This window comes from Saccostrea cucullata, unplaced genomic scaffold (genome assembly GCF_032062105.1).
Source record: "Saccostrea cucullata isolate Sc308-1 unplaced genomic scaffold, CSIRO_AGI_Scuc_v1 ctg2963, whole genome shotgun sequence".
NCBI lineage: Eukaryota > Metazoa > Mollusca > Bivalvia > Ostreida > Ostreidae > Saccostrea > Saccostrea cuccullata.
In genome coordinates this window covers 55416-67994 of record NW_026938928.1, presented here as the reverse complement: position 1 = coordinate 67994, position 12579 = coordinate 55416, and the positions used below count along the sequence as shown (strand labels likewise).

The 12579-nt window shown below is 32.8% G+C and overlaps 1 protein-coding gene across 1 annotated transcript; it reads left to right on the top strand.

The window, feature by feature from the left end:
• The first annotated feature begins 4289 nt into the window (after nucleotides 1-4289).
• Nucleotides 4290-8992, top strand: LOC134251850 (uncharacterized). Its single transcript, XM_062734271.1, has 4 exons — nucleotides 4290-4890; nucleotides 5760-6308; nucleotides 6424-6466; nucleotides 7435-8992. Exons 1-4 carry the CDS (start codon nucleotides 4590-4592, stop codon nucleotides 8990-8992), a joined length of 2451 nt encoding a protein of 816 aa, XP_062590255.1. The 5' UTR covers nucleotides 4290-4589.
• The last annotated feature ends 3587 nt before the right edge of the window (nucleotides 8993-12579 follow it).

Sequence of the window (12579 nt, the reverse complement as noted above, 5' to 3'; positions counted from 1 at the left end):
CAAGACATTCTCAGTACAGTCTATTCGTAATCAATGCTGTTTTTAACATTTACATGTAGTTCGTTTGCAGTAAAAGAAAGAAAATGTTCCACATGGTTTTATATCGTAATTCAACAAAGCCCTTGTTTTTCTTTTTCTTTCCCTCAATGCATTTCTAATACTCCAGGTAACAAAGAATTTATATTTTTGGCATTTCTGAAATTCATATTGATATCCCTTCATTTTTTCTGTTGATAAAAGTATTTTGTATACGTTATGTAAATTCTCTTTTTCAAATGCATTAGAATGTTGCGTTACAAATAAACTATACTATCATCGTCGGAAGTCGCCCACGTGGTGCAGTGGTTAGAGCGTCTGCTCTAGAGTCGCGAAGTAAGGAGTCAATCCTGACATCGCGTGTTCGAATCCCACTGTGGGACGTGGAGACCGGTCAATCGGATGAGACCATATAAACCGAGGTCCCGTGTCGCAGTAGGTGCTGGCACGAAAAGATCCCTCTTTGTTCATTGGCCGCAAGTGCCGAGTATAGGACAAAATTTGCAGCTCTCCACCGGCAAGTGGTGGCGTCTCCATATGAGTGAAAAATTCTCGAGAGGGACGTTAAACAATATACAATCAATCATCGTCGGAAACCCACGAGTGACCTCGTCTTTACTTATCACTCGGTCATGAGTAAAGATGAGATCATCTTTGGGTATCCGATGATGATTAACTTTAAGATAAAAGGAACAAAAAAATAATAATAAATCATCTGTCTTCCGCAAATCGTCCACAAATAATGCATGTCGAGAATTTCAGCCAATGCATGTGTATACAATTTTGTTTCCCGTGAGTTTCCGCTACATGCATATAAATCTTATTCTTCTAAAATAAGGTGGGGTTTCTCACATACGAAGTAATTAATAATGTACGAACGATGCATGATTATTATTTTATTTAACAATATTAGATTTAAGAGAACTTTAGATTATTTACATCAAATTGAATTTTAAAGTAAAATTTTGTACATTATGAGATATTTTCTTGATGAATACAGAGAGAAATCTTATTTAACGGTTTACATGTTTTTGAAATCATAATCCGTCGGATGAAACGTTAAATAGTTCCTTTTAAAATATGTTAAGATTACCAACTACATGTATTTTGCATGCAACAGATAAAAAATTCCCGCCGATAATGGCTGAAATCTTGCCGACTCGGCGCTTAGCAAAATTCAATCAATCAATAAGTCGTACATGTATATTGTTTAACATGATATTCTATTTAATTATTTATTTTTCTACATTATGGATAATAGACATTTGATGAAAAGACAATTTGTTTTTTCACTAGGAGGGGAGGGGGGGGGGTTAATAGTTTAAAGACATAGTGGTTATTTTTTTTTGTCGATCTATCCGTCCAATTACAACCAAGCGAGAATGATATGGAGGAAAAGAGGGAGTATATGAACTAGCTATTTGAAGGTGAATGTGGCTGCAGTAGAAAGGTTTTAGGAGGGAAAATCCTAATAAAATGAGCTTACTTTTAGACACAAGGCTAGTACCACACCATGTTTGATTTCACTATATATGTACAGATCGATGTGATTCTTATTATTTATTACATAAGAATAATTATAGAAGCATGATTTAAGTTATGATTTTATTGGCTGCATGGTTCATGTATTTTCTGTAAGAAACTAGCCTAAGGTATTTCTGAGATCGAATTCGAATCCCTGTAAATTTTGACTCGATTTCATTTGTTCCTTTTTTTCCTTTACATGGTGATGACGTAAAATCAAACAGTGTGTGTTAACTAACTTGCATGTTTTGAGAATACATGCTTCATCAAACATAAAAGCATCATAGTGTAGATCTATATTTTGTTTATTGGAAGTTCAGTTGTTCATATAGACGAAGCTATCGGTACGAAAGACAGAAAAGTAGAAATTTAAGTTTTTGTTTTTTTTTTGGGGGGGGGGGAGTATTCGTTTTTTAAAGGGTTTAAAATACAGTTAACACAGTTTTTGGGATTGTACATCATGATCTGTTTTTGTCATATATTAAGCAATTCTTAATTAACTTAGACAGGATGACCAGTTGGATTGCTACGCGTTGACGGGTGCCTTACCGAACAACTGAGAATAAACCATGACGTCACAATTGTGAAAAAAACCACGATATGCTCAAAATTAATTTTGCAAACATACCACTTTCAAAATGTAATAACTTTGTTATAAAAGAAGATATTTTGATTCCGTTTTCAGTTTTTGTAATGGTTTTACGTGGACTATTAAAAAACACAAAAATCTCAAATTCGATAAATTTTGCCATAAGGTCGATTTCTATCCGTCGAGGCTCAATTAAAAAAGGCCCACATGTAGCTTTTTTTTTCTCATAAACTTGTTGTTTATTTTTAGGGATAACATTTTTCTCATGATTTCCTTATTTATCAACTTTATTTTTTTTTTTATTCTAAATACACATTAATTTGTGTAAATATACAGTCCCTGAAAATATAATTAACTATAATAATCTCTACTTATTAAAAGAATTTAAGAAATTCTTGCTTATTAAACAGTTTAAACTCATCTCTGCTGCAAGTAAACAAAACAACAGGGAGTCTGCAAATTCAGAATACACAGGGCGCTGAGCTATCATGTCACTCAGAACCTTTTTTACACATGAGTGAACAAAGCAGTCCCAGAAAGCAGTCCCAGGGGCAGCTGGGACTGCTGGGACTGCTTTTCATAGCAGTCCCAGAGCAGTCCCATAGCGGTCCCAGAGCAGTCCCACAGCGGTCCCAGAGCAGTCCCACAGCAGTCCCAGAGCGGTCCCAAAGCAGTCCCGGGGACTGCTTTCTGGGACTGCTTTGATGTCAGGTTGGGTCTGGTCGGTACTGTAACATTGATGTTGCGGTCTAACAATCATGAACATTTCTTTTGTTGGACTTTTTATTAGAAATTAAAATATAGAAAGCTTTTTATGGGGGTATAACAAAAACATTTATTACTTGATACATGTAAGAGTTACAATTATTTTATCTGAAGTGTAGCATGAGAATGATATTTTAACAAAGATTTGTAGATAACCTTTAAAGGAAATGAAATTACAAATGGTTGACGCTTCAAAAAGCTGCTTTTAAATCTATTTTTTGGAATGTTTATTTATAGCCTTTTTGAGTCATGCATTTTGATGTAATCGATCTTGGCAAAGTTTAATTTATAATTCTGGGATTTTATATCAATATCTAACAAGTCAATTTTAAAAAATAATATTTTTACACAGTCTCCTCAAAGTTTCCCATTCACTGCTGTTATAATTATGAAAAAGAGGTTTCGGGGAAAATATATTTTCTACCACTTTGTAATTTTCGACTATATGCATCTAAGAGATTAGACAATAAATAGAGCAAAGATCGTTGCAAAGTAAGTCTTACGTCCTGTTTTGACCGAAAGTGATGTAAATAAAAGAAAGCAATTAGTTTATACGTTTCAAGTTACTTTGACGTTTCAATTTTGCGTCAAATCTGAAAAAAAGCTATTTTTAGCTACTTCCGATTTGACATGAAGTGATGTAGAGGAATGAAAAATTTGATTGGACGCTTCTGATCCCATAATAAGTGTAATAATAACAAAATTAATAATATGGGAGAAGAAATAGGCTTTGCCTGCTATCCGATCCCATTCACCTTGTGTGAAATAAAAAAAAGTATTAATTAAAAAAAAAAAAAAAACTATCATTATGTCGAAAACGGCAAAATAATCTGACTACTTCGCGTAATTTCCCATTGGCCGTAGGTGCATCATTTGACAAAACAGGCATAATCTCCTGCTGAAGTCACTAGGCTTGAAACAAAAGCTTTCAAAAATCACAAATTAAATCATTTTATTTCATTTCTTTAGATTCAAGAGAAAACGTTTTATTTTATAATTTTTTTTGCAACTTCCAGCTTACACCTGAAGTACTTCCTATGGAAGTGTTTTTTGTTGACGATTATAATTTGGACATAAGTTATAATCTTCTTTATTTAAAAAGATTAATTTTTTCAAAACAGTTGAAATTTTAACCGCTTCCTGTTTCAACCGGAAGTGACGGATGCTAAATCAAAATAGGTATTACCCGTACATACGCATGTAACTCATTGAGATGTTTAATCAATCTTGAATCACATAGATGATATATACATATTTTTTAACTTTGATTTTGTGTTTTATAAATGTTTGAAATAGGAAACAGGTCAACAAATACATGTACGTATGTATACTGTGGTTTTTTTTTAATGTATGTATCTTTTTTTTTAGTATGGCCTGCAGTAAAGCTTCAGTTTCAAGTGACAGAACAAGATTTTTAAGACTTGTTGTGGTCATTGTTGAAGAACTGACGCCAATTTTACGAGATGTGATTGAAAATGAAATATCATTTAGTGCTTTATATAAAAAGGTAAAATCAAATATCAGGTTGTTTAATAAACTTCGGCGTGATCAACTTCTAAACGTCCAAAGAGCCCAAACTGATGGATACAAATACTTTGATATTAATCTACTATATACGTTGATACGTAATCTTTGTCCAAATATCACACCAACACAAGGATGGGGGATCTCAGAAATGCCTGCTCAGGGAGAGATAAGTGTTGGAGATGACATAGAACGAATTCGCTTGATCAGAAACAATCTTTACAGCCATGCTTCTACTACATGCATTTCGGAAAAAGAGTTCAATGAGTGTTGGACAGTCATACAAAGCCTGTGTGAAAGAATGGAGAACCACCTACATAAAAACTACATTCAACGTCTTCAAAATGCTCAGACATACTCACCTGATGAGGAACTGGAAAGTGAGTGGATGGAAAAAATGAAAGAGTCAGTGATGACAGCAGTGGCAGCTTCGATAGAAGGATTAGAATACGGTACTGATTTATTGCCATATATATTTATATTCATCTCTATATTAGGGATGACAATCGAATACAGACTCGTTAATCCGTTAACCACAGGACCATCCTATTAACGTTTTACCCTCGCCTGAAAAAAATAAATAAATCATAGAAGTGCTAAACGACGATACTAATATTCTGTTTGATTGGTACACTGCTTGTAAATTTACATATTATGTTTACATTTCAAAAGTTAAAGTATGAATTTGCCATGAGATATTAAGACAATTAAGCAATGAATCATTATTTTTAACGATAAAGTCTCATAACTGCAACGGTGTGTGCAAGCAAACTGAGTCACGCTCATTATAGCACGTTATGAAAATTTGTTTGCACATACCCTAGCAGTTATGAGACTATATCTTGAAAAAATAATGATTCATTTAAATATATTTACATTTTCAACTTTCTATCGTAACTGCAAATGTGATTTCTATTCAAAAACTTATGTATCATCCCTCGTGTAAGCTACAGTTAATTGATCAGCCAACGTAACAGCTTCTGGTCGATTTGAGCGTGTTTTTTTAATATTTACGATTGTGACGTTGCATTTACTCTGCGTTCAACGATTATGACATTTAACTAAAAGGCATGCCTAAACCTTATGACACTCTTCTGTGTTATGGTGCTTTGAATAGATTTCTATGCATTTATATGAAAAAAAAACATATGTAATGTAAATATATTGAAATTTTACATATGACATTGTCCTTGGGGTGTCAATATTATCTGTTATCCTAAAATATTGAACACTATTTATATAATGTAAAACATATCAGTCACAATTTCATTTCTACTATAGTTAATGAAATACAATATAATATATGCTTTCTTAATTGCAGGATCAATCATTGCCACTGCAACAGTAGATGTTACATTAAAAGATTCAGCAAAGAAAGAAGTTACCAATTTTTTTTTAGGAATAACAAATTACCTTTTGAATCGAATTGTAGATCATATTGATGAGCCGTCCATAGACGAGGAGCTAAATATAATATATGACAAAATAGTTGAATCTCTAAAAGATAAATCAAAAGACATGTCAATGGATTTTCTCAAACTAATCTTCGACAAATTGTTATCAAAGATAAAAAAGTATACCGATCAACGTGAGCGAGAGATTAATATTTTGAACAAATTTACAGAATTCATCCGTTACATTAAAAGAGAGTATGCTGCTAAAATAAGCAGCAACATTGGCAGTCTAGTACTAAAGCTTAAATTTTCCACCGATAAAGGCTTTGAACTTTACAATAAGGACTTAGAGAGGGGAGCGATAGGAAAACAAATTCTTGATTTACTTCTTTATCCTTCGTATCTAGCTTGTTTCGATTTACAGTCCGACGATTTGATTATATCACTAAATAACCAAACCATCTATCACGAAACTGGTAAGTAACATTTCTCTAAGAAAATTTAGTTAATATCATGAACATATCTTAGTTGATTATGCAGAAATTTTTCTATTCTGTTTATTTTTAACATAATTATTCTCATGATTTTCAGGAAATGGACATTTTAGTGGGGGCCTTAAGGGAAAAACAGAAAGGTAAATATTGGAAACGATGTTTTTTCTCCCACACATTGTGTTACAATGAAAGAAATATTGGCCATATTAGAAATTCATTTTCTTGCAAACCAGTTTTCTGATGGAGAAATGTCTTAGTTCTTACACATTTGAAATAGTATTTGAAGCAGAGATGTTGGACCAATGCTGGGCCAACGTAAGACTCCCAACATGGTTGGGTACTAAAAAGGTGATTCCCATTGTAACGTCTGTCCAACGTTCGCATAACATTGTCTACCTAATGCCACCTCTCTGCCAACCGTACATCGTATATAATTTAACCAACGTTGGTCCAACGTATACGTAGTCATGCTGTCTGAGTCACGGATTGTCGAGGTGTTTTAATGTTTTAACTTTGGAATATTTATCAAACAAATTTATTTTTCTTTATATCTAATTTTTAATGACAAGAAAAATGAAATAAAATTTCGATGCAAATTGTTCAGATGAGCAGGTAGGAATTTTGCAATCGCACTGCTTTTTTAGAAACTTATCATAAATATAATTTTGATTTAGTTATTGTTTAAAAAATAGGGCTCCATTTTCTAACACTTTTTCTTAAGATTGTCATTTCATATTCTTATGATGGATAAAGGTGGGGATCCAGAATTTTTTTTAAGTTAGATGTGGGGGGGGGGGATCGATCCCATTCAAAAAAAAACCAAATCCAGAAATTTCTTGAAAAGCAAAAAAAAAAAAATGATAAAAAATAAAAATAAAAAAAAAAATAAAAATCAACTCGCTTAAATGACGTCAATACATTATTTTATTTATTTATTTTTTTTTGGGGGGGGGGGTTCTATGACTTCTATTGCCTCAAATCTTTCACTTTTCATATCCATATCACTCATCTTCGCGTACCTGGAGGGTCAGCGTTTTCCAAGGTGGGGGGGTCCATGGTAACTTTTTTTTTGCTTTTGTATGTACATTTTTAACCTTGTAAATTCCAGGGGGACACCCCTTGTTCTCTACAAAGACAGAAGAATACCTTTACCGGCAGAAAAATGTACAATCCATCCAACAAGAGATCTTGAAATCTACTGCGACTCTTGCAGTGTTCCTATTTGTTACAGATGCTCTACTTCAAATCACAGTAATCACCAGACCTCCGATTTAGAGATTGTCTATAATAAAAGACTACAACAATGTAAAGATCAACTGAAAAATATCCGCGAAGAAAAACTTAATTCCCAGAAAGAACGAAAAGAAAAAGATGAAGAAAGATTTCATCTGACGAAATCAGCCATGACGCAAAGAGCTGGTGAGATAAAAGAAATTGTTAATATTGTCCTTACCGAAAAGGTTTGTGATCTTGGTGAGATGAAAGATTTGTATTTAAAAGAAAAAGAAAAAGAGGGGTTAAAAATAGAAGACTCAATTGTAAAGCTTAAAAAGGAAATGGAATCAGCATTAACGAAGCCGTCCAATCTCTTAACATTCCATCATAGATTGGCGAACATATTAAAGGACCCTGGAACTGGTCATACAACAGTACCGACATTCATTAAAGATGCAATAGATAAAAAGATGATCGAAAAACAATATGGAGAAATTAGCCGGCCAGTAAAAGAATTGAAATCCTGTCGACACGAAGAAACAATGAATCCTGGTCAGACCTTTCCACCTCTGAGCAAGGCGAAAGAAGCAGAAAGCAAAAGGACAAAGTCGCTGTGCGATATTTTAGTTGCTCCGTCGATTCAATTTGAAGTGAAAGAGGAAGGAAAAATTAACATACGTACACTAGCCTATCATTTATCTGTTTTGTCTTCTGGTAATTTCTGGGCCAGTAACAGCTGGGGTGACCTCATCCTTTTTGACAAGGAGGGGATTGTGCTGAAGAAAATTAGAAATAATGCGGTAGATGCCATAGGCTATCACTCCATTTCCATGGAGGGAAAACTTTTCTTCACAATTGCCAAAACTAAAGAAATCTGCCAGGTTACTAGCGAATTGACCACCTCGAGAGTAATGTCGTGTGAGGAGTTGGAACCGGGGGCTATTTACTCCTCCCACATCAATGGAGATATACTAGTGGGGATGAATAAAAATAAAGAATTCAAGGTGACCAGATTCAGCAAGGAAGGGAAGAAACTCCAAGTGATCCAAAGAGATGAAAAAGGGATCAACCTTTACAAGAGTATAGCCTACATCACAGAGAACATCAACGGTGATGTCTGTACATCAGATTATACCGCCCGTAGCATTGTTGTGGTGAGAAGATCCGGACAGCACCGGTTCTCTTACTTCGGGCACCAGTCTCAATCTGGATTCCATCCAAATGGTATCTGTACAGACAATTTGGGACATATCTTGGTGTGTAATAGTTACTGTCACTTCTTTAGAAATTATTCCAGCGTCCACCTTCTGGATATGACTGGTCAGTTCCTGTCCCTTTTAATTCCATCAGATCAATGTCCTAGGAAACCCCGCGCTCTCTGTGTGGATGATCAGGGCACAATAATGGTCGGAAGTGAGGAAAGTTCTACTGTCACTCTGTACAAATATTAAAAGAAGAAAGAAAATTAAACATTAATATTTACTGGATGTTAAACATTCTGTCAAAATTGCATTAAGCACAACTCTTGATGAATTACCAAGCACAGTATATAAGGTGTGAGATAGTTGTCCTAAGCATTTATATATTTATCATTTGTTATAAAATTGAAATCAAACCAAAACTGTAGGTGGTAGCAGTCTTGATTTCATCCATAAGGAATCTGTACAGAAAAGCTATGACATATCTTAATGTTTAATAGCTACAGCACCTTGTTTTGAAAATTTTCCAGTGTCCACCTGCTGAATATGAATGGGGAGTTCCTTCCTTTTTTTACTCATACAAGATATCGATCAATGTCCAAAGATACCCTGCGCTCTTTGTTTGGGTGATCAGAACATATTAATGATTGGAATTGAGGATAGTTTTACCGTTATTGTGTACAAATATTATCAGAAGAAAAAAAATATTTATATTTACTGCACGTTACACAGCCTGTCAAAAGTGCAATAATGAATTTTCAAGAACATTTTATTAGATATTTGCGCTAAACAATCACTTTTTTCTTCCGTCGCGGATTCGAATCCCACTGCAAGAGGTGGAAACCTGTCCTATGGTTGTGAAAGTAAAAACCAAGGTCCCATATCGCAGTAGGTGTTGGCACGAAACGATCCCAGACTGCTGAATAGGCCTTAGTACCGAGTAAAGTACAGAATTTGAAGCTCTCCGCCGGTAAGTTGTGGTGTCTCCATATGAGTGAAAAAACTTGAGATGGACGTTAACTAACATGTAATCTATCAATCACTTATTTATCTTTTATTATGAATTTGTCAATTCAAAGCCAACGTTTTCATCATATTAATGTGAAGATTAGAACATTAGTTTTAACTTCTTGTCTATCATGTTCTTACTTCTCGTATATTTTGTCAGTCGCTCTATTCTGTATAGTTTGGAGTCAAAATCAATATTTTTTCAAAATATTTAAAATGTACTATATTTTCTTTGTATTTTATGTTGATTACCTTTGTACGATAATATTGCATGCATGATTTGTAAATGGAATATTGAAATGCCAAATTAAACATCTGCTTCAGAATGGATTCTGGTTACTGGGATTCTTCTCGGATGTGGGCGTCTACATCTGAATAAAAAATTCTCGAGAGGGACATTAAACAATATACAATTAATTATTTATATCAGTAGGTGATGGTATCAATGAGATTGAATTTGAACGTTAATGTAAGAGGCAAGGTCAGGTCAAGGTCATCACCTGTTTCTTCGACATAAAGAACAGAAATATTACTGTTGCCAATCATGCTATCCATACTTGTATTTCGAAATATTGAATGTTTTTCGTTCTGCATAAAAATATACAACCATATTGTGCCTAAAAGATGATTTTACCAAACTGACGTAAATAATTCAACTAAAATGGATATTGGCTAATTTGTTTTACATTTCTTAAATTTTTAGAATATATACATTAGTTATTTTTATATACTTTCTCTATTTTATTATTTTTACATATGGTACGGTTTTCACATAAAGATAAAACTCATACAAAAACAAAAAGTTTGATCATTTACTACATGGAAAGAAAAACTTTTTACAGATTTTTTGCTGTAATCTGTTCTTTTATTGGGAGCTTTTAAAAGCTGACATTGTTCTCAATTGTTTGAAAAATCATATTTTCTAATATATTTTACTTTAGTCCTTATTATTAATTTATCTTACATTTGAAAATTTCTTCAAGTTTTTGATTGTGAAAATATAACTAAATTCATTGTTCAATAATAATTTCACTGCGTATAACCCTACATATTGGCGCGCGGAATGGTGACATTCGGGGGCGCGGATTTTGAAGCGGAATTTGCGATTAAGTTGAGTTGACCTGAGAAGCTTTTCTATAGTGGCCTAGATTAACGTAATCTTAAACCGGTATTAATTTACGGAGGAACACAGTGATATCCCAGCTTACTGTTACTCGTTTCCCAGCTTGAGATTTTTCCTAGAAATATATGAACATTTCTGCAATATCTGGTAAGAACATGTAAATCTGGGGTTATATACAGTAAATTTTGAGAGGCAGAAAAGGTATTTTTATTCGCCACCATTCCATCAAGCTATAGTTCTAGTTTTTAAACGCAGTTCACTATTTCTATTTATTAAACTTTTACTACTCTAGCTAGCAAATATACTTGTCTGTGAATATTTCGTTTAGTTAGAAACCTGAGAAGAATCTTGCCTCAATGAAAAATTCAATGTATATTTGCTTATGTCCTATAGATATATTTAGATGGAAGGAATGAAAAGGATATTTTTCTTTTCTCAACCGAGTTCAAAATCTAGTATGATCTATATTTTTGGCAGAAAGACGGCGTAAGAATATATCTTTTATGCTTCTTAAAATTTTTAAAGAACAAAGAATTTAGTTTAAAAAATTTAGTCAAAGACTTAAAGAAATTTTCAAATTCAAGTAATATCATAAATAATGGACTGAAGTTTTGAAATATATCAAATAAATATGATTTTCAAAACTAACTTCCATTTATTGCTTTTACTGATTACTGATGTTTTGGAGGTCCGTGTTTGCTCTGCTCCTACTTTGTATTGTTTTTTGGACTTTGATATCTAATACTGTTCTTTATCTCTATATCCTTTATTTTAAAAACTCCAATTTAATAACATAGATGAGGAAAAAATCTTCAAATATTTCATTTTATTTAAGCAAACAGTTACTTTTTTTCATTTGACTAATTACATCTTTATGAAATCAACAAAAATTTAAGTTTTCACAATGATATAAATACTTAATAACCTTTAAATAATATAACTTTGATATCTTTCAATAAAATTTTATTCACAACGTAGTTGTAAAATTCACAAGTAGCTTATGTATATTATACCAATGAATTTGCGAGAAGGGAATAACTGCGTTTCTTTCAACCTGAAGAAACTGCCACTCTAGTCTCAAAAGAAAATGATACTCAATATTTTTATTGCTATGGTTTGAATCCAAAGCACACCACTTTTTTTTTTTTATAAAAAAGAAGTTTTACTCACAAACATTTTGTTTACTTGTATCATAATTTCATTACTTTTAAAAACATTTATTTATACAACTTATTCGCAAATATTGATTTCTTAGCAAAAAAAAAAACAGCAACTGCATGAGAACTTTACTCTTAATAGTAAGATTAAATTTACAATTTGGAAAGATTTTTATATCTATGAACCTTTAGGCTTCAAGCTTTATTCACTTATCTCTTTTAGAAGAAATTTAAAAAAAAGTATCCCCCTCTTAACATCAATATCTTTAATAATTCCAATTATTTTTCAACTGTTTTCTTTGCAAATTAGAAAAGGTTCATTTTCTCATGAACTACCATGGGATGAGTAAGAATATTTCCATTTTGATGTGATTGAAGAAAAAAGTGCAACTTTTTTTTTTAAGAATGATCATTTAATGACAAAAATATGTGGCAAGTCATCAGAAAATAAACTAAATATTAAAAAATATGAGATTGATAATTCATGAGGTACATGACCTGCATGTACTATACTTCACACCTGCATATTCATCCTGATTTCTCAAAAATAA

What these genes read in the sequence shown, in the direction of transcription:
- LOC134251850 (XM_062734271.1), top strand. Translation starts at nt 4,590, where the DNA reads ATGCCTGCTCAGGGAGAGATAAGTGTTGGAGATGACATAGAACGAATT. An exon ending in GATAGAAGGATTAGAATACG is followed by an intron (nt 4,891 to 5,759) that starts GTACTGATTTAT and finishes TCTTAATTGCAG; the next exon opens with GATCAATCATTGCCACTGCA. An exon ending in AACCATCTATCACGAAACTG is followed by an intron (nt 6,309 to 6,423) that starts GTAAGTAACATT and finishes CATGATTTTCAG; the next exon opens with GAAATGGACATTTTAGTGGG.